We start from the raw sequence: 27368 nt of genomic DNA, 5'->3' as shown, positions 1-27368 counted from the left end.
ATGTTTATTAGTCGTGGTAGATGCTTCACTCATATCAAATTAATTCGAGTGTAGTATTATTTAGACAAAAATTTGTTATGCATGCTAATTGAATTGAAAATATATAACCTTTTTCTGATTTTAAGAGATGCAAGAAGTCTAAAAATTAGAAACTAGTGGTTTTAAAATAATAATTAATTAGGCTATCTTGATAGCTAATTTTTTATATGTTTGTTAAACGTGCATGTATTTAAAAATGTGTTCTAATATATTTCAAATATGCATACACGTTAGTAAATCTAATTTTACATCAAATTCACGTTTAATAATTAAAATTGCACAACACCTACACAGGGCCGGTCCAGTGAAATTTGTGGCCAATACAAAACAATTTTTTTTTTAGATTTTATAGATAAAAATTTAAAACTGAAACCAAATCTTAAAATTTTAGAAATTGAGACCTATTTTTGCAATAATAAAATAGATAAAATTACAAATTGATGTCAAATCTATAACTTTCATAAAAATGAGGTCTATTTTTGCAATAAAAAGTATATTTTGAAATCTATTTTTGTTACTAAAAATCTCAAAAAAATTGGAGGCCTAACAGTAATGTGTAAACCTGCACCTACAAATAACTGAACGAATGAATCCCTTACACCTCTATCCAATATTTTTTTTTATTTGACTAAATGAAAACTCTATCTAAACTCATGTAAATTTGTTTGAGTATGCTTATTATTTTACATGTCTATCTAGTAATCTACAAAAATAATTAAAGTAAAAAAACCATAAATACGCATGCAGTAGTGAAAAATGATTCGGGCCTAAACAGCGAAGTGTGTGACCTTATTATCTTTGGATTCTTGAATTTTCAATGTTTTTTTAATAATTTTTTTTTACATTTTCTGTGCTCCTTGTCCACACACAAAAGCTCTTTTCCTTTTAAATGCGTTTATGTGTGCCTTGACTTTTATGCTCAACACTCACCCCCATACCCACAAGTTAACTCCAATTTTTGTTTCAAATTATTTGTTTAAAAACAGAGTAACGTACATATCTACTACTTATCTTTATATGTCCTTAAAACAAGGTTACTGTAATTGTTTTAGAAAAGCCTAGTTTACCATGGGGAAAAACGAGTTTAACTTATCTTAGACGGAGAAGTGAAATCGATCGAGATTTCATTTTTAGGGTGTCTAATTCTTTTTGGTGTAAATGTTAAGACAAAGGTTTTTATTACATGTTCACTCTATTGTGTATGTAAAAGCATGTGTAAAAGTAAACTACATGATAAGTTAACCTCACGTTCCACTTTTGCAAACAGAAAGGTGAAAAAAGAGGAGAGAAATAATTTACAAGTCCGAACAAAATCATTAATAGATGTCGCATAATTTTGCTTGCCTTTTAGACAAAGGCGTGAGAGAAACCTTAGGCCACATGGGTAACAAAACTCACCACACGCCTCGGCTTTCGCAAGCGTCACGCTTTTTACGTCAAGCTTTATTTATTTATTTTTTTGCTAGCGATTTCAACCAAAAAGGTGAAAAAACAAACAAACTCAATCCGGCCACGTGGAAAATAGTTTCAAATGGAAGAGAAAAAAAATCTCCGTTGCCGGGACTCGAACCCGGGTCTCTCGGGTGAGAGCCGAGTATCCTGACCAGCTAGACTACAACGGATTGTTGTTAGTGATTCCTTATACTACTATATACTACACTTGTATACTCTTATGACAATTTTGCAGATGGTAAATTTAATGAAGTCTTGTCTTTGTAACATGAACAGATGAAGACTTGAAGTGATACTTTACTATAAGCTCTTGTGTGATTGTCAGTTATTACGCTATACTACAACCAGAAAAAAGGATCACATAAGAACAAAATAACATTTGAAAGAATCAGTAAAATTTTACCCATTTCAACTGCCAATGAGATCATATATGTACACAAGAGTGCTATAACACTTATTGTTCATGAGCGACTGCCGATTTCTTGGTTCACCTTCAATTGTTCAGCATAAAGCTATATCCCCTTCTAACGTTGGGACTCTGGTAAATGGTGGTGATGAAACTCCAATCATAATGCAAACTTATAACCTCATTCTTGGAAGGGCTGGTGACCATTTTTATCTACCATGACTCATTCCATTCCCTCTCCTTTCAAAGACCAAGTTGGCAAGGTACCGAGCATTGTCTGGTCCAGTGCTATGAACCATCTTAAAGAAGGCACTTGTATCTCTTGATAGCAATTCTTGGGGACTACCATACTCCAAAACCTAACAAAATTTGACATAGCTCAATGTAAGTCACATAGGACGTTGCTACTCGGCAATAGAAATCCTCTTGAGTGAGTTCTAGGAACATAATCCTGGACTTACCTGACCAGAACTAAGCACAAGGATCTTGTCGCAGTCGATGATGGTATTCAATCTGTGAGCGATAACAAGCATTGTGCAAGACTTAAATTCCTCACCGATGGTCCTCTGTATCAGAGAATCTGTTCTGACATCAACAGATGCAGTTGCTTCATCGAGAACAAGGATCTTAGATCTTCTTAACAATGCACGCGCTAGACTTAGCAGTTGCCTTTGCCCCACGCTGAAGTTCTCACCTCCCTCAGAGACCTTTACAGAACAGTTTCATCAATAATCTTTATAACAAGTCAAAACATTCTTCTACCTAATGTATGTCACTTAAGGTAAACTTCACCTGTGCATCTAGGCCAAAAGGATTCCTGTTGATGACATCTTTTATATGCGCCCTTTGTAGAGCCTCCCAGAGTTCAGTATCATTGTGCTCACTAAATGGATCGATATTGAATCTCACCGTCCCTAACAAGAAGAATTCTTTCTCAGAAAGCAGGATCATACTTACAATATCATCTTAAAATTACACACACGAACCTGAAAAAAGAACTGGTGACTGGGGTATGATACTTAGGGCCCTGCGCAAATCTGTCAGTCCAAACTTTGCCACATCATAATCATCAATTATGATTCTTCCCTTTTCCAATTCCACAATACGATATAATGCATTCAGCATGGAGGACTTCCCTGCCCCAGTTCTTCCAACCACTCCTACCTTCTCACTGGGAGAAACAGAAAAGGTCAGTCCATGCAATACTGGAGGAAGCCCGGGTCTATAACGAAGGTGAACGTCTTCAAATTCAATGGATCCTCTTGAAGGCCAGCTAGATATTGGACGATGATTCTCGATTATATCTGAAGCCTCAGAAGGAAGATCAATGTAGTTGCCAACACGCTCAACAGAATTTAAGCTGTTCTCTGCCTTGCTAGCTTGCCTTAGAACACCACTTAAAAGAGTAGTGATATTCAGAGTGTAACTAAGAAGGAGACCCATCGTAGATGCAAAAACATCTTGGTTCTCTACATTCCCATATCGCAAAACCGCAAAAGTTGCAGTTAACCAAATCATGACACCCCCAAGAGTCTCTGATCTTATAGTGAGCCAACGATTTGAGCTCGTATTTGCAAGAGTGAACCTTATGTTGTTGTCCATGGATTTTCCATTAATCTTGGCAATCCGCTCATAGGCTTTGTAGGCTCGGATGCTTGGCAAACCATTCAAAGCTTCTCCAAATTGTGCATAAATAGGTGATCTAGTAACGGAATCCAAACGTCTAACTTCGCGGGATGTGCTCTACAAATTATAAAAGTGGTATTAATTCCAAGTGGATCATACAGTTTAATGTGAATTTTGCATATGTTTGATGCATAGAACAATCAAATAGAAGCACACACAGACATGAAATAGAAAATTACCTGATAGTAGATATATGTTGCATAAAACATTATTAGGAGTGGCAATATTGCCCACAATGAAATTGTACTGACAGTACCTATCAGTGCAAATGTCGAGAGGAGTTGCCACAGCTGGTTCATGAACATGTTCATTAGGTTGGCCACGTTTCTATCTATATCACCAATATCCTTAGAAAATCTGTTTATTACACGTCCAGTTGGGTTTGTTTCGAAGAAGAGCATAGGAGCTCTTAGGATAGAATTCAGCATCGCGTCATGGAGTCTTTTGGCGGCATGTAAACTTGATATCAGCAGCCAAAAAGAGTTGGTAAACGTGACAGCCACCTGAAAAATTACCATTATAATCGTCAACTTCGTGTAATATGTCAGAAATACAGATCTCAGTCTTTTACGAACACAAACCTGACCAAATCCGAGAAGAGCATATACGACAATGTAGAAACCGGGACTATGACTCTTTGACGTGATTTGATCAGTCCAAATACTTAACCACGTGCTACTTAAAACTCTGAGAACTTCAGTTGTTAAATAGCATGCAAAAAGAATCATAACTACCCATACGCCGCCTACTGCCTTTTTATACCTGAAAATTTGGAAAGTACCTTAGCCATTTTTTTGTATTAAACATAAAGCAATGTACATCTAACGATATAAAGCAAGTGATGCCAGTTTTATTTTTCATTTGGAATGACTATATCTGGTAAATTTCTAGCCGTAGAAAGATGTTGAGCTAAGTACCTCATCAGAACATCCCAACTAATGATGCCAGTTTCCCGCTCTTCTTGCTTGACAAGCATGGATCTTCCCTGTTTCCCTAGCTTGATCCTGTCTAGATTTCCTTCATTCACATCAATTGTGACAGTTGGATCCGGCTTCAAGCTTTTGTCGTCTTTTTTATTCCCCGCTTGCGTTGCATCCATTTTCCCAGAATTCTCCATTAGTGTCCGGAACAAACTCCCATTTTTTGACAGCTCTGCAAAGGTTCCCTCCTCCTTAATCGTTCCTTCGGAGACTAAAATTATTCTATCCATCAAAGGAAGAAAATGTAGCTGATTTGTGACAAGAACCCTCGTCTTCCCCTTCAGCTCATCCTTCATGCAGCGATCAAAGACCTGTTACATGATTCAGGGAAGCCTGTCGTTAGATGTACCAAAAAGGAGTACTGAGAAATGAAATATTAAATCATGTAAATGCCTGAACACTCATTATTTATCAATGCAATTTATGCCAGCCTTATGAATTTCTCAGTTATGTAATGATCAACCATAAGAATACCTGGTGAGCAACATGAGCATCTAAAGCACTCAAGGGATCATCGAATATGTAAACATCTGTACTTGAGTAGACTGCCCTAGCCATTGAAACTCTCTGCTTCTGCCCTCCACTAATATTCACCCCACGTTCTCCAATCTCAGTAAGATCACCGCCCTGAATAATCGAAATTTTTAAGAAGTTACTTAGTAATGTCATATCAACTTATATGTTATTAACTTGTGTAAGCCTGTCATTCCACTTAACTGGAAGCAAATCAAGATCGTGTTGTAAGGCAGTCACATCAATAGCCCTCCTATATCTCTCAGACTCAAAATCTGACCCAAATAAAATGTTTTCACGTACCTGCAATACATAGACACTTGTATTGGGGAACTTCTTGCATAACTAATTAACCAAATGAAAATAAAGCTACCGAAAGTTATAATACAGTTTAGGTTCCCAGAGCAAGCGAGAAGTAAAATGTACTCACAGTGGCATTGAAGATCCATGAAACTTGAGGAACATAAGCTACGGAGCCTCTAATAACAACACTTGAGGTTTCGGAATGAGATAACTCCCCCAGCATTGCCGAAATAAGTGATGTCTTACCTTCTCCAGTTCCACCTACAATGGCAATCAAGCTCCCCACTGGTATTTCCAAATTGATATTGGATAATGTGGGCTTTGTTGCCTGGGAAATTTCGAGCAAAACACAGTGAATATTGCAGAAAGTTATAAAATGTGCATCGTAGAAGCTAATATTGCATCTTTTGAGGATTCACCTTTGAATCCCATGAAAAATATCCATTCTTAATAGAAATGGCTGGAGCTCCTGGTTGAAGAGGTGGGTTTTGTGCTAGAATTCTCTCTTCGCTTAAAAGTAGTTCCTCAATGCGTTGCAGTGAAACATTTGCGTTAACAGCCTAAGTAGAGAAATAGCAAACAGAAGATAACTAAATATGAATCTATTTGCAAATGAGATACCAAATATAACTGAGGAGAGGGAATAACGGTTAAAATAACCTGACTTATAAGATTTGGTAGCATGTTGAGAGGAGATCTTAGCACTGCGAATAGAGAAAGAGATGTAAATGCCCTTGCTGGTGTCAAATCTCCTCCAAGCAGAACGAAAACCCCAAATGAAACCACGGTCACAACTACTGGAATGCTGTTTAGTATAAAACTATTGAACTGGAAGAGGGAAAACGTTTATAGGGAAGAAATGTTAAGCATTTAAGCAAAATTAGTTTATCCTTATTCAAGGACTAAGTAATATATGGAACTAAGGGCGAACAGGATGAAACCATGAGATTAAAGGTTTCCCTCAAAATGTCAGGCATTAAAAAAAATCAAAGATAAGGATTCATACTGCCGATAGTAACTGTGCTTTACGAAACCATGACAGCTCTTCATTTCTAATTCCTTGAATTCGAGACTCGAAGCTCTTCTCCCATGCATAACATCTAACAAAGTTGGAGAATGCCAAGAGAATATATTATATGTAGAATAAATGGTTTAAGAATGTACCGTTCATAAAAGCTAAAAGAGAAGTAATTATGATTATCATACTTTACAATATCCATAGATGCCAAAATCTCATTTATGATAGTGACTCTTTTGTCAGTCCACTGGAGTCCTTCTTTAGTCAGTTTCCGCATTCTTCTTACAATCAGAGTCTATTTATCAAGAAACAGAATAGGCGGACTTGTATGTAAACAGATGCAATTACCACAACTTGTACAATTGAAAACTAGTCAAAAGCACATAACGAAGCTGAATACCTGGAGAGGAATAAGGAGAAACAGAATCAATGAGCCCAAAATTGAAGCAACTCCTAGTTGTTGATAAAGAAGAATCATAGACAAAATGATGCGAAAGGGAGCTGACCATAAACCATGGAGCTGTTCTGCTAATAGCTGAAAACTCGGGAGACTATGTTAGCAGTTACAAATCCATAGTTGTGCAAAAGTAGAGTTTTGAACAAACTGAGAAAGAAGATGGTTCCATTTTAACTAAACCTAATTATACCTGAAGTGCATTAGCATCAGTCGTTATCATGTTTGTGATCTTCCCAGATGCAAAATTCTTGCGAGCTTCATGAGTTAGTCTTATTGATTTGTGGAATATAGCTGCAACCTACAAGGAAAAATGAGCATAATTAGTTGGAGAATCAACATGACGAAAGTGATCATAGAAGTCGGAGAGAAATGGATGTTTCACAAATTTTACCAAAGTTGACCTTAACCGAAATCCCACTCGGCCAACATGTTGAAAGTACTGTGATTGACAGAGCACTCCAAGTGTCTGAAACAAAATCGAAACAGAATAGCTTTACAGAAGTTCCAACAAGATAACAACATTCCAATAGTATTTTACAGATCAGAGACGAATTTTGTGATACATACCACACCAACGAAAATTGAGAAAGCATAGACATAGCCAACCCAAGCTGGATCACCTTCTAGCATTGACTACATAAATTGATCAAAGATTTGTTGTATAAGTTAGATCAATAAATATGGTCTGGGAGTAAAGCTCAGAGAGATCCCTGATATAGACGCAACAAAATGTTCATAAATTATCAGTCATTTAGAAATGTGAGATAAGAATCAGGGGAATCTGCAGAATGAAGCATCTTATTAAATATAGGTCATCACTCATGTATGAGAAATATGTCGGTACTACGTTGTTTTCTCAGTTTAGAAAGCTATAATGTAGATCATTAGATGTAAAACCTCGGAAATGTGTAGTGACCATTGAGTACGTGAGAAACATAAATCATGGGTAAGAAAGAAAGCTTACCTGCAGTAGATGGCTCAGTATAATCGGTCCAACAAATTGAGAAAGATCATGTCCAACCTAAAACACGCTAAAGCACATGTATTAATTGCTTGAGAGTTTTCAATTACAGGACTGAACATTACTGTAGATGCAGGTCAGACCTGATGCATGAGAAATAACAATCAAGAGCATTTTTAGGATCTATTTTAAGTAACCAACAGAGAGACAGGACACAAGTTTAAGCAACCATGGTTTGAAGAGCACAGATAAACAAGATGATCTTTACCTTGAAAATACCACCCAACCAGACTCTACAAAAACGGGAAAGAAAAAATTAGTGCCAGTATCTATATATGATGTGTCACTATTAAAGGAAAAGTATCCAGTGGAATAGACGGTTTTTAATGAAATCATCAGCTTTTACCTTCGACCAAGGCTACTATTTAGTGCTCGGAGCAGCCATGGCTTAGATCTCCGTGATTCTTCAGTCCAGCATCTTTGGAATCTGTCAAATAACTTATCCAATGAATAAGAATGTTACTTGATTCCAGACGAAACATTTAACATATATATAAAAGAAGGCAGAAGCAAAGCAGCACTACTTCTAGACCTTTTTATCAGAGTTTCTGTTTGGTCCCATTTGTCTAATTGCCAAACATCCTTCTCGGTTATAGGCTTTCTGTAGCCTAACTGCAGAAGCGGCGTCATCCAGCTAAAGTATATTCCTTTGGTTTCTCAATAGTAAACAAGAAATCCAAATTAGTGGAACAAAAAGAAACCATGGCGATTATATATATTTGCCTAACATGGATTGTTTGCTAATAGAGTGGGCATTCGATAAATTTCGTTTATCAATTCAAGGGCTACCTACCGGATAATATGCTGGCATATCGCTCTGGACATATGTGCTCTCCCCCAGGAAGCGCATTATATTCAACATTCTCTAACGGTTCATTGTTTAGAATATGGTAACCTGGATAAGGATCCAGTTCAGGAATGTAAACAAGGAGAAGAGCTCCGAAGAGAACCTGCAAACAGACAACAAATGAAAGTCTGAAGCTTTGTTCTGAGAAGAATTAATGAATTGCAAGCTTATACATAAGGATCATGTTCTGACAAACCTGGCAACATATTGAACTGATACAGAGATAAAGGGCAGTTCTACAAGGAAAAATAGAGGAAAAAATTAATGCTACAGGTATCAATAACCAAAACTTTTTCCCACTTTCAGAAAATTGTAAGAAATAAAAAAACAAACTCATAAAATTTAAATGTCAAATCACCCAATTGGGTTCCTTAATATGAAATATACAGTAACTAACCTATCAATTGAGTTATTGAGAGGCAACACAAGGTCCAGCAGGACAGTATCAGCAACCAAAACATATACAACACCAAATCTCACATACCATCGAAACTCTTTGACGTATTGTTTGGTTTCGAGTCCAATCAAAACAAGCATGGAGAACCAAGCGAATGCCTCAACCATTAAGGATGCAAACTGCCATTAATTTAACACCATTCATACTTTGATTTCAGAATTTAGAAAAGAAGCATATGAATTTAGTCTCTCATATGATTAATAATCAGAGTTACTCTTTCGAAAGTCACCTCAAAGGGAGGAAGATCAGTCTCTTCACCCACGTCAAAAAGCGAAATCCTCATGACCAACCTCAGAACAGGCTCAATGAAACAGTAACAAGCCAAAACCCCCAGCACAAAATGATAGTACATGTTCCTCAAAACATAAACCTGAGCTGCTTTGGCATTGTCCAAGGTGATCCATATCCGGTAGAAACAAAGACTCAGTAGCACTAGGTGAGAAGCAATCATCACTAGTGAGTCAATAGCACACGGCGTGTAGGCACCAAACGCACCATCCGGTGCTTTCTCCCAAAATCCTTGTGCGATTGGCTTGCAGTACCAATTCAAGGCCTGATCAAAACCCATCTTCTTCTTTTCTTCAATCAAAACTTGAATGAATACTCAAACTGGAAAAAAAAAAACAAACGGCATTTGCTTAATACTTTCACCAAGGCAACCATCGTCAGCGGAAAGCATCAATTCATAACTTGCATAGATTGTACAAAGCAGAATTTGCATACTAGTAGAACAACAAAGAAGCATATTCTTGACAATTGAGTGATTTCTAAGGTTTTGTTTTTTTTAAAGCATCGAACTCATTTCCCAAAAGCTAAAACCTTTACGAAAGTCCATTAGCAGACCCAAATCGTTGACCAAACAAAAACACTTATCACACAGAGAAAAGGATAGAGAAAGATGATTGAGGGGTGGGGAGAAGAAGAAAGCTTTACCCTTTTGCTTTGTGATTGTTCCTAAAATATCCAAAAAAAAAATCGGAGCTTTGCCGATGATCTCTTCTCTGTAATATTACAATAATGAGACGTTTTACAAACATTTCTTCTTCTTCTTCTATAAATAAGGGAGATTTGCATCAATTCATAGCTTTCATAGATTGTACACAGGAAAATTTGCATACTAGTAGAATAACAAAAGACAGCATATAATTCTTGACAAGCATATATCTCCCAAGAGCTATAATCGTTGACCAACCAAAATAAAAAGGAAGGAAACTAAACACTTATTATACAGATAAAACGGGAGAGAGAGAGAGAGAGAAAAGCTTTACCTTTTGCGTGCTTCGTTCGTGATTGTTCTCAACAAAAATAGGAGCTTTGCCGATGATCTCTTCTCTGATAAGTTCAAGTATATTTTTAGTCTCTTAATGTGACTTTAGAAAGACGACTAGCTCTCAAGTCTTAACAAAACAAAATGTTGTCTTATTTTTCTTTTTTATTTTAAATGTGTTTTACTTTTACATATGTACAGTAAGTACATATATTTTTATAATCCAATTAGTTCTATGATTCTGGATATATATTTTTTGGTCGCCCACGTTATAAATGTCGATATTTCTTGAGTTAATGATAACTTTTATATTTGTCTGAACACATTGTAATGTAGAAAATTAAATCTTTAAATAAAATTTACCCTATTAAAAAAGATAGCTATCCCCAACCAAAAGAGGGAACCCTAAATTCAATACCGGCGAATGTTTTCGGTGAGTAGATTGCCTGCCAAGTTCCTGATGAAGGAGGACGATGAGAAAGACAGAAGACAAGTTCCCCTTGACCTAGAGATTGAGATACTCACTAGACTGCCTGCCAAGTCTCTTATGAAGTTCCAATGCGTGTCGAAGATTTGGTCTTCCATCATCCGAAGCCAGAGTTTCGTCAGTTCTTACAACGCTATGTCCTCCACGATCCGATCATCTCGGTTTATAATCGCTTTGGGTGCATCAGACAGGTGTACGTTGGTCTTCTCCTCTTCCTACGAATGTGAGAAATCTTCTTCTTTGGCAACCAACCTCGATATGACAATACCAGTAAACTTTACCGCGGGCGCCTACTATGCTTCCTTCCGTCCATGGCTTAATCGGGTTTACTAAGAATCGTACGTTCATTGTCTGTAACCCCAGCACCAACAAATACACTATCCTACCATGTGCCGGGCCACGCACATTCTGGGGATACGATCCTGTTGGAGATCAATTCAAAGCATTGACCATGGTGTCTCATCCTTACTGGCCTCCTGATTTTCTCCGGCACGAGGTTTTAACACTTGAGGGGGAGGGCCTTCTTCATTCATGGACACGCACTAAGGTTACCAGCCCGCCTTATTCGCTGTTACCAAATCAGTATGCATCAACGGTATTGTGTATTATGGTGCTTGGTCCCCAAGAAATAGAAAGGATCCGGTGATTATGTGTTTTGATGTCAGATTTGAGACGATCAGTTTTATCAAAGCGCCTATGCCTGTTGTTTGCTGGGAGGGTGAATCAATTCTCATCGAATACAGAGGCAAGTTAGCTTCCGTTGCAAGAAACCCTTATGCTGATTTCCGTAGTTTGATTTATGGATACTAGAGGATGTGACGACACATGATTGGTCCAAGAAAACGTTTGAGCTTCCTCTCTCTTTGGGGACAGGTATGTATATGACTTCCCCGGGCACTAACAAGGCTGGTGAAATCATTATTGCACCAAAATTCCTCTCAGAAGAGTTAGGCTCCTACAACCATTCTACATTTTCTACTACAATGTTGATAGAAAAGACATCAGAAGAGTTAGGCTCCTAGGAATTGCTGACGATGAACAGTTTAGGCGCCGTTACGGAATAATAATCACTCAGTATTTTACTGAAAAATGTTACGTCTCCATCGCAGCCGAGCACGTCGAAAGTATTGCTTCTCTGTAATTTGTTTTATGTATCCCTTTCTTCCAGGATCTTAATTTTTAATTTCTCCATCTCAGCATCTGCCCCAAAGTTGTTGGTCATATGTACACAAAAATATTAAAAGGCGTGTTGTTCATGCTAGCACATCTTTTAGGTTTACCTCTAAATTATTTAGCATAAGACTATCTCCTTGTAACTTTGGCACTCTGGTAAATGCTCTGACTTTGGCACTCTGGTAAATGTTTGACCATCATCATGAAACGACAATGGAAGTTGCAATAGGTTTGACCATCATCATGAAACGAAAAGTGACCAAGCACTCTGTATTTAAATGTTTGACCATCATCTTTTAGGTCCAAGCAAACGTTTGACCATCATCATGAAAAGTGACTATTGCAACTTCCATTGTCGTTTGTCACAAACCGGAACTTATATACTCATTTTGGAAGGCTGGTGACCATTTTTATCCACCCAGACTCATTCCAGTCCCCCGCTTTTCAAAGACCAAGTTGCAAAGGTACTGAGCATTTGCTTGTCCGGTGCTATGAACCATCCTGAAGAAGGCACTTGTGTCTCTTGATAGCAATTCTTGTGGACTATCATATTCCAAAACCTAAAAAAAATATTGACATTTCCCATAGTTTTTATTATGTAACGAAGTCCTTTATCCATATCTTACGAGAAGATATAATAAAGTGAGTTCCATGAATAGTAATCCTGGCATTACCTGACCAGAACTAAGCACAAGGATTTTGTCACAGTCGACGATGGTATTCAATCTGTGAGCGATAACAAGCATTGTGCAAGACTTGAATTCCTCACGGATGGTCCTCTGTATCAGAGAATCTGTTCTGACATCAACAGATGCAGTTGCTTCATCGAGAACAAGGATCTTAGATCTTCTTAGCAATGCACGTGCTAGACTTAGCAGTTGCCTTTGCCCCACGCTGAAATTCTCACCTCCCTCAGAGACCTTCACAGAGTGATGAGTGTTTGGTCAATAATCTCAATCATAACAAAACTAACACAAACAATGCTAATAAAAGCTCTGATTAAACTACACCTTTGCATCTAAGCCAAAAGGAGTCCTGCTGATGACATCTTTTATATGGGCCCTTTGTAAAGCCTCCCAAAGGTCAGCATCATTGTGCTCACTAAATGGATCGATATTGAATCTCACCGTCCCTAAAATAAAGAAATGATTCTCATAATGAATAACAGAATGCAGGAATATATACTTACAAGTTACAATGTTGTCTTAAATTAAACACGAACCTGAGAAAAGAACTGGTGATTGTGGTATGATACTTAAAACCCTGCGTAAATCTGTCAGTCCGAACTTAGCCACATCACTGTCATCAATCATAATTCTTCCCTTTTCTATTTCCACGATCCGAAATAATGCATTCAGCATGGAAGATTTTCCTGCACCAGTTCTTCCTACCACTCCTACTTTCTCACCTGGAGAAACAAAAAATGACAGTCCATGCAATACTAGAGGAAGCCCGGGTCTGTAACGCAGGTGAACGTCTTCAAACTCAATGGATCCTCTTGAAGGCCAGCCAGATACTGGACGACTGTTCTCGATTATCTCTGAAGCCTCAGAAGGAAGATCAATGTAGTTACCGACACGCTCAACAGAATTCAAGCTGTTCTCTGCTCTGCTAGCTTGCCTTAAAACACCACTTAACAGAGTAGTGATATTCAAAGTGTAACTAAGAAGGAGACCCATCGTAGATGCAAAAGCAGCTTGGTTCTCTGCATTCCCATTTTGCAGAACCGCAAACGTTGCAGTCAACCAAATCATGATACCCCCTAGAGTCTCCAATCTTATAGTGAGCCAACGATTTGAGCTCGTATTTGCAAGAGTGAACCTTATGTTGTTGTCCATGGATCTTCCGTTAATCTTTGCCATCCGGTCATAGGCTTTATANGAGTTTGATCAATAATCTCAATCATAACAAAACAAACACAAACAATGCTAATAATAAAAGCTCTGATTAAAACTACACCTTTGCATCTAGGCCACAAAGATTCCTGCTGATGACATCTTTTATATGCGCCCTTTGTAGAGCCTCCCAAAGGTCAGCATCATTGTGCTCACTAAATGGATCGATATTGAATCTCACCGTCCCTAAAATAAAGAAATGATTCTCATAATGATTAACAGAATGCAGGAATATATACTTACAAGTTACAATGTTGTCTTAAATTAAACACGAACCTGAGAAAAGAACTGGTGATTGTGGTATGATACTTAGGACCCTGCGTAAATCTGTCAGTCCGAACTTAGCCACATCACTGTCATCAATCATAATTCTTCCCTTTTCTATTTCCACGATCCGAAACAATGCATTCAGCATGGAAGATTTTCCTGCACCAGTTCTTCCTACCACTCCTACTTTCTCACCTGGAGAAACAAAAAAGGATAGTCCATGCAATACTGGAGGAAGCCCGGGTCTGTAACGCAGGTGAACGTCTTCAAACTCAATGGATCCTCTTGAAGGCCAGCCAGATACTGGACGACTGTTCTCGATTATCTCTGAAGCCTCAGAAGGAAGATCAATGTAGTTACCGACACGCTCAACAGAATTCAAGCTGTTCTCTGCTCTGCTAGCTTGCCTTAAAACACCACTTAACAGAGTAGTGATATTCAAAGTGTAACTAAGAAGGAGACCCATCGTAGATGCAAAAGCAGCTTGGTTCTCTGCATTCCCATTTTGCAGAACCGCAAACGTTGCAGTCAACCAAATCATGATACCCCCTAGAGTCTCCAATCTTATAGTGAGCCAACGATTTGAGCTCGTATTTGCAAGAGTGAACCTTATGTTGTTGTCCATGGATCTTCCGTTAATCTTTGCCATCCGGTCATAGGCTTTATAGGCTCGAATGCTTGACAAACCATTCAAAGCTTCTCCAAACTGAGCATAAATAGGTGATCTAGTAATGGAATCCAAACGTCTAACTTCGCGGGATGTGCTCTACAAATCACAAAAGATGTTAATTCCAAGAGGATCATATGGTTCTAACAGCAATTCTCCATGTATTTGAAGAAGGAAGTACCTGATAGTAGAGATATGCTGCATAGAACAGTATTAGGAGTGGCATTATTGCCCACAATGAAATTGTACTGACAGTCCCTATTAGTGCAAATGTTGAGAGGAGTTGCCATAGCTGGTTCATGAACATATTCATTAGGTTGGCCACGTTTCTATCTATATCACCAATATCCTTAGAAAATCGGTTTATTACTCGTCCAGTTGGATTAGTGTGGAAGAAGAGCATAGGAGCTCGAAGAATAGAACTCAGCATCGCGTCATGGAGTTTTTTGGCGGCACGTAAACTTGATGTGATCAGCCAAAAGGAGATGGTAAACGTGACAGCCACCTGAAACAATGACCATAAAAGTCGTCAACTTCGTGTGATTTGTCAAAATTAAAGATCTCAGTCTTTTACAGAAACAAACCTGACCAAATCCGAGAAGTGCATATACGACAATGTAGAAACCGGGACTATAACTCTTTGACGTGCTTTGATCTGTCCAAAAACTTAACCATGTGCTACTTGAAACTCGGAGAACTTCAGTAGATAAATAGCATGCCAATAAAATCATGACTACCCATAAGCCGCCAACTGCTTCTTTATACCTGAAAGTTAGAAAGCATTTTGTTAGTCATCTGTGTGTATAGAATATAAAGAAATGTTCAATATTTTGAGTCGGATGAACCAGTGAATGTTGAGCAAAGTACCTCATCAGAACATTCCAACTAACGATGCCAGTTTCCCGTTCTTCTTGCTTGACAAGCACGGATCTTCTCCGTTTCCCTTGTTTGGTACTGCCCTGATTTCTTTCACTCACATCAATCGTGACAGTAGGACCGGGCTTCAAAATGTTCTCGTCGTTTGTATCGACCTCTTGGGCATCCATTTTTCCAGCATTTTCCATTAGTTTCTTGAAGAAACTCCCACTTTTTGACAGCTCTGCAAAGGTTCCCTCCTCTTTAATCATTCCTTCGGAGACTAAAATTATTCTATCCATTAAAGGAAGAAAATGTAGCTGATTTGTGACAAGTACTCTCGTTTTCCCCTTCAGCTCATTCTTCATACAGCTATCAAAGACCTGTTAATTGATTCAGTGAAGCCTGTCCTTAGATGCACCTTACAGAATTACTCAGAAATAAAGTACTGTAACTGTGGGATCAAGTAAAGGTGGGTTTCTCATAATTATCGATACAATTTATGTTAGCTTGAAGAGATTATCATTTATGTAAGGGATCAACCATAAGAATACCTGGTGAGCAACATGAGCATCTAAAGCACTCAAGGGATCATCGAATATGTAAACATCTGAATTTGAGTAGACTGCCCTAGCCATTGAAACTCTCTGCTTTTGCCCTCCACTAATATTCACCCCACGTTCTCCAATCTCAGTAAGATCACGGCCCTGATCATAAGCAAAATTTAGGAAGTTACTAAGAAATGTTATATAAACTCAGGCTGTCTAGGTTTTTCATTCCACTTAACTGGAAGCAAATCAAGATCTTGCTGTAAGGCAGTCGCATCAATAGCCCTCCAGTATCTTTCAGACTCAAAATCTGACCCAAATAAAATGTTGTCACGCACCTGCAATATATTAACACATGCATTGGGGACACTTCTCGCCAAACTAACTGACCAAATGGAAAGGAAAGGCGACTCACAGTGGCATTGAAGATCCATGAAACTTGAGGAACATAAGCTACGGAGCCTCTAATAACAACACTTGAGGTTTCAGCATGAGATAACTCCCCCAGTATCGCCGAAATAAGTGATGTCTTACCTTCTCCAGTTGCACCAACAATGGCAGTCAAGCTCCCCACTGGTATCTCCAAATTGATATCGGATAATGTGGGCTTTGTTGTCTGAGAAATTTCGAGCAAAACACCGTGAATACTTCAGAAAGTTATAAAATGTGCATCGTAGAAACTAATATTGCATCTTTTGAGGATTGACCTTTGAATCCCATGAAAAATATCCATTCCTTATAGAAATGGCTGGAGCTCCTGGTTGAAGAGGTGGGTTTTGTGATAGAATTCTCTCTTCACTTAAAAGCAGTTCCTCAATGCGTTGTAGTGAAACATTTGCGTTGACAACCTAAGTAGAGAAGTAGCAAAGACAAGTAAATATAAAGAGTAAATCCATTGGCACATGATAGATCAAATGCAGACTATTAAATTAATAGTTAAAAACTTAACAGAGGTATATGGAACAGCTGAGGAGGGTATGATTGTTAAAATAACCTGACTTAGTAGATTTGGTAGCATGTTGAGAGGAAATCTTAGAACTGCGAATAGAGAAAGAGATGTGAATGCCCTTGCTGGTGTCAAATCTCCTCCAAGCAGAACAAAAACACCAAATGAAACCACAGTCACAACTACCGGGATGCTGTTCAGTATAAAACTATTGAACTGGAAGAGGAAAAAACGTTTGGGGATGAAGTTGTTTAATGTGGAAGACTTATCCCTAAATGTAAGTCATATACGGAATTTAAGTGCATACAAGATACGTAAATCCTGTCGAAATGTGTTAGAGAAATGGCAGGCAGTATAAAATCAAAGATAAGGAGTCATACAGCTGATAGTAACTGCGCTTTACGAAACCATGAGAGCTCTTCGTTTCTCATATCTTGAACCCGAGACTCGAAGCTCTTCTCCCATGCATAGCATCTGAAAATAGTAGAATAACTAGTTTAATAATGTATCATTAACTCAAAAAACCTGAAAAAGAAGCAATGAAAATTATCAATCATACTTTACAGTATCCATGGATGCCAGAATCTCATTTGTGATACCGACTCTTTGGTCAGTCCACTGGAGTCCTTCTTTAGTCAGTTTCCTCATTTTGCTTATAATCAGTGTCTGTTTATCAAGAAATAGAATAGGTGGACTTGTATGTGAACATATGCATTTACCACAAAGCTTGTACAATATTAAAATAGGTTTATCAACAGAATGAAGCTAAATACCTGGAGAGGAATTAAGAGAAACAGAATCAATGAACCGAAAAGTGAAGCAACTCCTAGTTGTTGATAGAGAAGAATCATAGACACAGCGATGCGAAATGGAGCAGACCATAAGCCGTGTAGCTGTTGCGATATTTGCTGAAATAATCAGGAGACTATGTTAACAGTTGCAAATCCATAGTTGTTCAAAAGTAGTATCAAACTGAGAGAGTTAGACGGAACGTTTAACTGAACCTAAGTATACCTGAAGTGAATTAGCATCCGTAGTTATCATGTTTGTGACCTTTCCCGAAGCAAAATTCTTGCGAGCCTCGTGAGTTAGTCTTAGAGATTTGTGGAATATAGCTGCCACCTACAAAGTAACTAGCATAATTAGTTGGAGAATAAAGATGACTAAACTGATCATACAAGTCGGAGGGAAATAAACGTTTCGCCAAAATTACCAGAGTTGATCTCAACCGAAATCCTACCCGCCAAACATTCTGAAAATACTGGGCTTCACAAAGCACTCCAAGTGTCTGAAATAAAATTGAAATAGAGAGAAAATTATGGGGGAGTAGGAAACCAAACATGACAGTTTGGAGAAAATGTAAATGAACCAATATAATTTTAGAGATCAGTGACGAATTTTGTGATACATACCACCCCAATGAATATTATGAAAGCATAGACATATCCAACCCAAGCTGGATCACCTTCTTGCATTGACTAAATAAAATGATTTAAAGTTTTTTTTAAGTTAGATTGAATAAACCAAAGTAAAACGGGACAAATTGTTAAAAATGTGAGATAAGAATCGGCAGAGCCTATTGATAAGAGCTCATCACTCATGTATGAGAACTATATGTCACTACGTTATTTCTCATTTATATATACGTAAAACCTCAAAAACAATGAGTAATTACTGTTGAGTACATGTTACACATAGGCCAAAAACTATGCAATATTTTTTTTAGTAAAAATTAAGCAGAAAGAGACCTTACCCGCAATAGATGGCTCAGTATCACTGGTCCAACAAATTGAGAAAGATCATTTCCAATCTACAACACGCTAAAAAATGAATAAATTGCTTGAGGGTTGTCAAATACAGAATTGAACATTACTGTGGATGCAGGTAAAACCTGATGCACAGGAAAATAACAATCAAAAGCTTTTCTGGGATCTATTTTAGCCAGCCGAGAGGCAAGATCACAAGTTTAAGCAACCATCATTCAAATAGCACGACAACTAAACCACAGTATCCTTACCTTGAAAATACCAGCCAACCAGAACCTACAAAGATGGAAAAGAGAAAATTAATGCCAGTGTCTATAATGTGTGGCTTTAAGGAAAAATTACATGGAATAGACGGTTTTTAGAAAAATCATCAGCTTTTACCTTCGACCAAGGCTACTATTTAGTGCTCGGAGAAGCCATGGCTTTGGTCTCCGTGATTCTTCAGTCCAGAATCTTTGGAATCTGTCAAAGCACTCATACAGTGAATAAGAATGTTCTTGATTCTCAATTAAATCTTCTACCATATATATAAAAGAAGATATAGTGCAGAAGGCAGAAGCCAAGCAGCAACACTTCTGTACCTTGTGATAAGAGTTTCTGTTTGGTCCCATTTGTCTAATTGCCAAACATCCTTCTCAGTTATTGGCTTTCTGTAGCCTAACTGCATAAGCGGCGTGATCCAACCAAAGTATATTCCTAAGACAAGAAATCCAAATCAGTAGTATAATAAGAGACCATGGCTATCATATAAACAAGTGTCATTTGCCAATAGACTAAGCATTAAATAAATTTAGTTTATCAGTTCCGGGGCTACCTACTGGAAAATATGCTGGCACGTCGCTCAGGACATATGTGCTCTCCCTCGCGAAGTGCAACATATTCAACATTGTCTAATGGTTCATCGTTTAGAATATGGTAACCCGGATAAGGATCAATATCAGGAATATATATAAAAAGAAGAGTTCCAAAAAGAGCCTGAAACAGAAACCATATGAAACAAGAACTTGATTATTAGCACATGGATAGCCTCCTCTACAAGCGAGCTATCTATAACGTACTTTACATCTTTCCCTATACAGATATTTCGGTAAGTTTGAAGAATTTGGATGTGATTTCCGAGAACAATAAATTGCAAACTTATATGTAAGTACGTTGTTCTAACACACCTGGGAGCATCTCGAACTGATACAGAGATATAGAGCAGTTCTGCAATAGCAAATAGAGGAAATCTTATTATGCAATTGAGGGATAAATCCACCAATGCCCCAAACTTTTTCCCACTCCAAAATATGTTAGAAAATACAAATAAAGTTTTGAGATATACAATAACAAACCTATTGATTGAGTTCTTGAGAGGCAACACAAGGTCCAGCAGGACAGCATCAGCAACCAAGACATAAACAACACCGAATCTCAGGTACCATCGGAACTCTTTGACATATTGTTTAATTTCCAACCCAACCAAAACAAGCATGGAGAGCCAAGCCAATGCCTCTACCATCAAAGATGCAACCTGCCATTGAATAACACCAGAATCCTATTTCATTTCTTTCCTACAACTTTCATATCAACAAGAAGGGCTTATGAAGTTAATCTCTAAACGACCATATGATTACGAATCAGAGTTACTCATTTAAAGTCACCTCAAAGGGAGGCAGACCACGAGTCTCTTCATCAATGTCAAAGAGTGAAATCCCCATGACCAATCTCAGAATAGGCTCAATAACACAGTAACACGCCAATATTCCAAGCACACAGTTATAATATTTCTTCCTCAAAACATATATCTGAGCTTTGGTATTGTAGAAGATGATCCATATCCGGTAGAGACACAAACCCAGAAGCACAAGGTAAGAAACAAGCATCACTAGTGAGTCAATGGCACACGGCGTGTCAGCTCTAAAGGCACCATCCACTGCTTTTCCCCAAATTCCATCTGCAACTGGTTTGCAGTACCAATTCAAAGCTTCAAAACCCATCTTTTTTAATCTAACCCAAACTGGAAGCAAACAAACAAAAAGGCATTTTCTTAATACTATACAAAAAGGCTAATACAACACACACTGTTTCATGCCCAAATTGAAAACTTTAACCAAGGCAACTGTCAAAGATTATTATTATAAGCAAGAATTGACACTAGTCGATTATCATGGCTTGAAACTTAAGGAAAAAAAAACGCCCCTTTAACCTTTAAGGTTCCAGAAGCATCGAACTCAGTTGTAAAAAGCTAAAACCTTTACGAGGGTCCATTAGCAGCAGTACCAATTTAGTGACCTTAAAAGACCCAAATCAACTTGAACGCTACTAAAACAGAGAGATGAATTAGGGAGAAGAAGAAAAAGAAAAGAAATTACACTTTGGCTTCGTGATATTTCCAAGAAGACCCCCAAAGATTGAAGCTTTGCCAATAATCTCACAATCACTGAGCAGTGTAGCGTTCAAGGGAGACTTTTGGGTAGGAAAAGCCAACCCAACCCGAGAAACACACACTAAAGCAGCGTAACGACGAACCAGTCATTGTTTGGTTCTTCTTCGTAATCATAAGTACTAATCAAAACCCACTAAAAGAAAAGGATTCTCTTAGATAAGACGAATCGCAAATTCCGATATCTGTGTGTCTGTAAGTGTAACTCTGTTGGATTTACGTGTGTGATTGATTTATGAGAAAGAAAAAAAACATTTATTTATTACGCACCATTGACGTTTGTCAGAAATGGGTGATTAGGTAATAGTACTTAATAGAGACGAAAATTAATCATTAGACAATGTGAAATATTAAATGGGAAAAAATCCGAAAAATACGCCATCTAATTTTTTTTGCCGTTTAATTTTTCTAGTTATTAAATTTCCTAAAAAATATCTGGTTTAACTTCCGTTGTTTTTAAAAACTTTCATTTTATTAATAACGGTAGATCTATACTTACGACATAACGACTGTTAACTCTAATGACGGAAATGTTAACCATGGTTAAACTATAACCCCACGTGGTTAATTAGAGGGAACTAAAGACATTGTTGCCCTCTTCTTCTTCCCCCAAATCTATTTCGAATTTTAGAACCCTAGAACCCTAAAAGCGATTTTTCTTCTCAAACTTCAAATCTCGAATTCCTTTCATTGCGATGATAGTTGCCGTCTAAGTAGTTGCGGTTCTGATTGATTGTGTGGTGTGTTCGTTGCAAGAATCGAATGAGAGATGAGGTATGAAACCGTTGTTAATTTCAATTGTAATATTTAGGATTATAAGGTTCTAAAACTCAAAATCGATTTAGGGGAAGAAGAAGATGGTAACAATATCTTTAGTTCTCTCTAATTAAGCACGTGTGGTTATAGTTTAACCATGGTTAACATTTCCGTCATTAGAGTTAACAGTCGTTATGTCGTAAGTATAGATCTATTGTTATTAATAAAATAAAAGTTTTTAAAGACAACGGAAATTAAACCAGATATTTTTTAGGAAATTTAATAACTAGAGGAATTAAACGGCAAAAAAAAATTAGATGGCGTATTTTTCGGATTTTTTCCCAATATTAAATTAAACAAAGTTTTTTTTTCATTTTTTAATATTCAAACAAAAAAACAAAGTTCTTTTCAATTTGGTAACGATTTACAAAATTAATTTTGAGAAGCAGGAAATGATTTAAGATTTTTCCTTTTATTCGTAGATATTGGATTTTCTTGTTTCATAAGTGTTAAAAGTGAGTTAATTATAAATAAATATTTTAATTTGTTTTAATTTAAAAGAAAAGGAATACCAAGTGGCTCAATCAAAATTCACATGATTTGGTTGTTTTGTTGATATAAACTCGACACTCTCACATAATATTTCAAATTGAAAATATTACTTTTGAACTGGCAAACTATATTAGTTTTTTTATAAAATTATATGAACTTCTATCTTTTTGGTTTTTTTTTGTTTTTCACTCATCAATTTAATTTATAGTGCTAGATTTCATACTAACGTTTCATTTTTAGAGAATTTAGTTAAATGGTATTTTAATTTTTTTTTTTTAATATATTTTACTTCCAGTTAAATATGATTTCTTTTGAGGATCAATTTTCATTTTGATTAAATCACAAAGACCAAATTTTTGTAATTAAGTTCTTTTTGTTTTCAAAAACCTTAAATCATAACTAAAATAAATATTATATTGATCTTTACATATTCATCTATTGGATCACAAAACAAAATAGACTTTATAAATAGAGTTTATAGACTTTATAAAATAAAATAGACTTTATAAATGGATAATTATATTTAAATATTATACTGATCATATAAATTATTTAAAATGATAAATGAATATCATACCAGATATCATACCAATTAGGTGATATTACCAGTTTCGCACAAAAAAAAAATTATTACTACAATATTTAGAATATATTTTCCATATCTACCAGTCACAAGTCCCTATGACCTAATCACAACTTCATATTTAACTAGCTCTTGAGTGGTTCAGCTTCATTTTTTATTTCATTGATGAATATCAATTTATTAAAAACCACAAAAACAACAGTTCAATGGCATTTAACTATAATGTAAGTCCTACCCAATAATTCTACATTAATTCATTTCTCCTATTAAACCATGGTCCTATATTCAGAAATTTTGTCCAATGGGTTGGTTTGTCCATGAGTTCAAAACCATGTTTTTTTTTCTTTGCAAATTTGCTTTAAAAATGGATCAAATGATGGGATCAAGGAAAATTGAATTCCAATTGTGTTGTCTTTATCATCCAATCCTAACCCAAACTCTCCTTCTCAAAGAAGCGTAGCCTACTACATATATAGTTACACCACAACAAAATGGGCATTTTTGTTCCGTGTATCCAAAGCAACACAAATAGAAAAGTTCATCAAAATGGGACTTTTAAGGTCCAAGTAAATTGTAAGCCTTTCAACGTTTGTTTACATCTCGACATTGTCCCAGTCAAACGATTTCCCTTCTAAATTGTAATCTGGGTGTTGCATTCGGTTCTTCGCCAATCTGCTCATCACAGCAAGCCCTGATAGTACACATATTATTAGATCAAGAACCTTCAACATTTCGTATCAGCAGAATCTTAAGAATAGCGTTTACCTTCGACCATTTTGTAAAGAGATGGCCACCACCGCTCTCTAGAGATGTTACTGTGGTTAAGAGAGTCTTCAATCTCTTTATCATACTTCCCTTCAAGAACACTGCGTAGAGTGACGACGGCGTCCTTTGTTCTCTTCAAAACACTGCTATCATCTTCTATCTCAAGGCTCTCAAGGTCGTTGTGAGATGAAGTGAGGCTCACAGCCAAAGCAAACTGGGCAGCTGCAGCCCAACGGGAAGAAGCTTGCCATTTCCTCTGACCTTCTAAAGTTTGTGATGATTCATCTTTTATACGTTTGTTCTCAAGTACTATACTACGTAAGTACTCAGCATTTGCAGCTCCTGTACTTTGAACCATCTTCGAGAAAGAACTTTCTCCGTTGGAAAGAAGATTCTCTGGTGTACTGAATTCCTGAACCTGAGGTGTTACGAATATCAATTTTTATATTAGTTGAAGACATAAAGCAGATCTCAAAAGTAGGGTTTGATTGATGCAAATAGTGTAGGACATGAAGTCTGCGTACTTTTCCAGAATCAAGGACGAGAACTTTGTCACAGTCGATGATAGTATTGAGACGATGAGCGATGATTAGCATCGTGCATGACTTGAATTCTTCTCGGATGGTCTTTTGGATGAGAACATCAGTTCTAACGTCAACAGCAGCAGTTGCTTCATCAAGAACAAGTATCTTAGATCTCCGCAACAATGCACGTGCAAGACTCAACAACTGTCTCTGTCCAACACTGAAATTCTCTCCTGCCTCAGATACCTGATCAAACATTTTGAGTTATTACCGAACACAAGAGACTTTCTAAAGGGAAAATGTTTAACTGAAGTACCTCAGCATCAAGACCAAGAGGATTTCTGCGTATAGTATCTTTCAAGTGTGCTCTCTCAAGCGATTCCCAAAGATCCGCATCATTGTGTTCACTAAATGGGTCAAGATTAAATCTCACAGTACCTAGATACAAACGACAATATTAGTATTCTTTTGACTTTTAAGAAAGATAAAACATCAGAAGCAGTCGTTTAAAAAAATAAATACCATAAGCAATGGGAGACGTACCTGAGAAAAGAACTGGCGCTTGTGGTATAATTCCGAGCACTTTACGTAGGTCCATCAGTCCAAATCTGCCAATGTCACATTCATCGATCAAGATCCTTCCTTTTTCCAGCTCCACAATCCGGAATAAGGCATTCAAGAGGCTTGATTTCCCAGCGCCTGTCCTTCCAACAATTCCCACCTTATCCATTGGAGAAATCAAGAACGAAACCCCATGAAGAACAGGAGGTAACTCAGGGCGGTAACGAAGAATAACATCCTCAAATTTGATGGATCCAGATGATGGCCATCCGGGAGGTGGACGATTGTTTTCAATGACCAATGGAGCCTCTGATGGTATCTCGATATAATTTCCAACACGCTCAACTGAGTTTAAACTATTCTCAGCTAGACTCGCGAGTCTCAGTACAGCTGTTAAGGAGCTGGTGATACTTAAAGCATAACTGAGAAGCAAACCCATCGTAGATGCAAATGCTTGTTGGTTCTCTGCCCTTCCATTTTGCATGACGGCTAATGACGCAGTCAACCAAACCATGAGACCTCCCAAAACTTCCAAACGGATTCCCAGCCACCGATTTGCAGCCATGTTTACAAGTGTAAATCTGATGTTATTATCCATTGACCTTCCATTGATCTCAGCCATCCTATCATAAGCTTTATAAGCACGGATACTAGATAGTCCATTCAATGCCTCTCCAAATTGAGCATAAACCGGCGATCTTGTAGTGGAATCCATACGTTTAATTTCACGAGATGTGTTCTACAATAAGGAGAAAACAGGTAATATGATTGGATTTTTTTTACTGACAGTTAAAATTAGAGGACTGATGTACCAAAGACGGCCACACTTTTATAATCATGAAAAACTCTTCAAGTCTAATGTGAAAAATGCAGAAAATAATAGAAGAATTAAAACTATCAGTGTTCCTTTTGGTCTCAGTTTTCGATGTCTCAATCTGTATTCTTTGAAAGATGTATGAATTGAGAAATCATTGTGTCTAAAAGGTATGTTACCTGGTAATATAGATAAGCTCCATAGAACACAATCAACAGTGGCATGATGGCCCACAGGGACAGTGTGCTAACAATGCCAATCAAGATAACAGTTGAAAGAAGCTGTGCGATTGAACCCATAAACATGTTTACAAAGACTGCCACAGTTCGATCAATATCACCCATATCTTTTGCGAATCGATTGATTATCCTTCCTAATGGATTGGTTTGAAAGAAGACCATTGGAGCCCTTAGTATGGAACCAAGCATAGCATCATGCATCTTTTTAGCTGCATATAGACTGGACATAATCAACCAATATGAATTGATCAATGTCACAGAGACCTGAAAAAACAAAAAGAAATAAGTCTTAGCACAAACATTTTGCTCTCTGTATCCTTTTCTTCTCCATTTTTTTCCCAATACTTTGGCGCAGAAGAAACTAGGTGTACATTTATTCTTAACTGATCTGCCTTTTAATGTTCAGTTATATATTATTATGCGATCATGAGTCTTTAATATAACGACTCAAACATTTACCAAATGCAACTCATACCTGTCCAAAAGAAAGAAGCGCATAGACAATATTATAGAATAGGGGTCCATGAGTCTTCGGAGTTCCTGCATCAGTCCACTCACTCAACCAAGTGCTGCTTGAAACCCGAAATACTTGAGTCAAGACGTAGCATATAAGGAGCATCATCACTACCCCTGCACCGCCAAGTGCATTCTGGTACCTGGAACACCTCAGTACTCTCATTAATATGGCCTTTAAATACGAAGCTTAGCAAGGAAACATGACTAGGAGGTGTCAAACAATTTATAGAAAAAAAGACGTCACAGATAGATTGACATATTGCTGAACCAATAAGAATGCGCCATATTTACTGATATTCCACTATGGGTAGAAAATAAATAGGAAAAGAAAAACCGCAATAACACCAAAAGAAAGAGCAAAATTCCAAACGCCAACTAACCTCTCCAGGACTTTCCAACTCACAACTCCAGTTTCACGTTCTTCTCGCTTGACAAGCACAGAGTTTCCTGCTTTGGATTTCTTTGTCTCGCTTCCATCCTTCTGCACATTATTAGTGTTTCCATTCTCAACTGGTCTTACAGACGTTTGATCTGCTTCAGCTTCTCCACTTTCTTCTGAATATTCTTCAACCTTCCCTGCATT

General features: G+C 37.3%; 2 protein-coding genes, 1 non-coding gene and 1 pseudogene across 11 annotated transcripts; all 4 read right to left on the bottom strand.

The window, feature by feature from the left end:
* TRNAE-CUC lies at positions 1589-1661 on the bottom strand. The gene has a single exon. It is a non-coding gene; the product is annotated as a tRNA-Glu (tRNA).
* On the bottom strand, positions 1868-10552 carry LOC104741637 (ABC transporter C family member 11). 2 transcript variants are annotated; one of them, XM_010462528.1, is made up of 27 exons: positions 10448-10552; positions 9409-9788; positions 9120-9298; positions 8919-8958; positions 8669-8825; positions 8408-8522; positions 8222-8302; positions 8084-8108; positions 7819-7875; positions 7422-7487; positions 7246-7320; positions 7045-7152; positions 6798-6932; positions 6586-6692; positions 6386-6479; positions 6040-6207; positions 5799-5939; positions 5507-5707; positions 5281-5379; positions 5038-5190; positions 4501-4874; positions 4165-4345; positions 3763-4086; positions 2884-3640; positions 2690-2811; positions 2359-2604; positions 1868-2256 (listed from the first exon to the last, which is right to left on the bottom strand). In XM_010462528.1, the coding sequence occupies exons 2-27, from the start codon at positions 9745-9747 to the stop codon at positions 2107-2109; spliced, it is 4494 nt and encodes a 1497-aa protein (XP_010460830.1). In that variant the 5' UTR covers positions 9748-9788; positions 10448-10552; the 3' UTR covers positions 1868-2106. The 2 variants fall into 2 exon arrangements, with proteins under 2 accessions (XP_010460830.1, XP_010460831.1); XM_010462529.2 differs by lacking the exons at positions 9409-9788; positions 10448-10552 and having other exon boundaries at positions 9207-9279.
* LOC104741638 (ABC transporter C family member 12) lies at positions 11841-21707 on the bottom strand. Of its 8 annotated transcripts, XR_002035203.1 has the most exons (29): positions 21405-21704; positions 20694-21049; positions 20385-20563; positions 20217-20256; positions 19869-20025; positions 19632-19746; positions 19432-19512; positions 19302-19326; positions 19038-19094; positions 18697-18762; positions 18498-18572; positions 18299-18406; positions 18058-18192; positions 17844-17950; positions 17665-17758; positions 17333-17500; positions 17046-17186; positions 16754-16954; positions 16578-16676; positions 16345-16497; positions 15803-16173; positions 15520-15700; positions 15117-15440; positions 14909-15034; positions 13329-13959; positions 13117-13238; positions 12781-13026; positions 12214-12666; positions 11841-12133 (listed from the first exon to the last, which is right to left on the bottom strand). XR_002035203.1 is itself a non-coding variant. In XM_019236149.1 (28 exons), exons 2-28 carry the CDS (start codon positions 21027-21029, stop codon positions 12517-12519), a joined length of 4488 nt encoding a protein of 1495 aa, XP_019091694.1. In that variant the 5' UTR covers positions 21030-21049; positions 21405-21704; the 3' UTR covers positions 11841-12516. The 8 variants fall into 8 exon arrangements, 7 of the variants coding, with proteins under 7 accessions (XP_019091694.1, XP_019091697.1, XP_019091695.1 ...); XM_019236149.1 differs by having other exon boundaries at positions 11841-12666; XM_019236152.1 differs by having other exon boundaries at positions 11841-12666; positions 20694-20992.
* Positions 23741-27368, bottom strand: part of LOC104743635 — a 14918-nt pseudogene continuing 11290 nt past the window's right edge.

This window comes from Camelina sativa, chromosome 14, assembly GCF_000633955.1.
Source record: "Camelina sativa cultivar DH55 chromosome 14, Cs, whole genome shotgun sequence".
NCBI lineage: Eukaryota > Viridiplantae > Streptophyta > Magnoliopsida > Brassicales > Brassicaceae > Camelina > Camelina sativa.
This window is presented reverse-complemented; position numbering and strand designations above follow the sequence as displayed.

What these genes read in the sequence shown, in the direction of transcription:
- LOC104741637 (XM_010462528.1), bottom strand. Translation starts at nt 9,747, where the DNA reads ATGGGTTTTGATCAGGCCTTGAATTGGTACTGCAAGCCAATCGCACAA. An exon ending in CTGATGCTAATGCACTTCAG is followed by an intron (nt 6,933 to 7,044) that starts GTATAATTAGGT and finishes CCGAGTTTTCAG; the next exon opens with CTATTAGCAGAACAGCTCCA. An exon ending in CAACATATATCTACTATCAG is followed by an intron (nt 3,641 to 3,762) that starts GTAATTTTCTAT and finishes TATAATTTGTAG; the next exon opens with AGCACATCCCGCGAAGTTAG.
- LOC104741638 (XM_019236151.1), bottom strand. Translation starts at nt 21,029, where the DNA reads ATGGGTTTTGAAGCTTTGAATTGGTACTGCAAACCAGTTGCAGATGGA. An exon ending in TACCAAATCTACTAAGTCAG is followed by an intron (nt 17,187 to 17,332) that starts GTTATTTTAACA and finishes TTCTCTACTTAG; the next exon opens with GTTGTCAACGCAAATGTTTC. An exon ending in TTTGTGGCCTAGATGCAAAG is followed by an intron (nt 13,027 to 14,065) that starts GTGTAGTTTTAA and finishes CACTCTGTGAAG; the next exon opens with GTCTCTGAGGGAGGTGAGAA.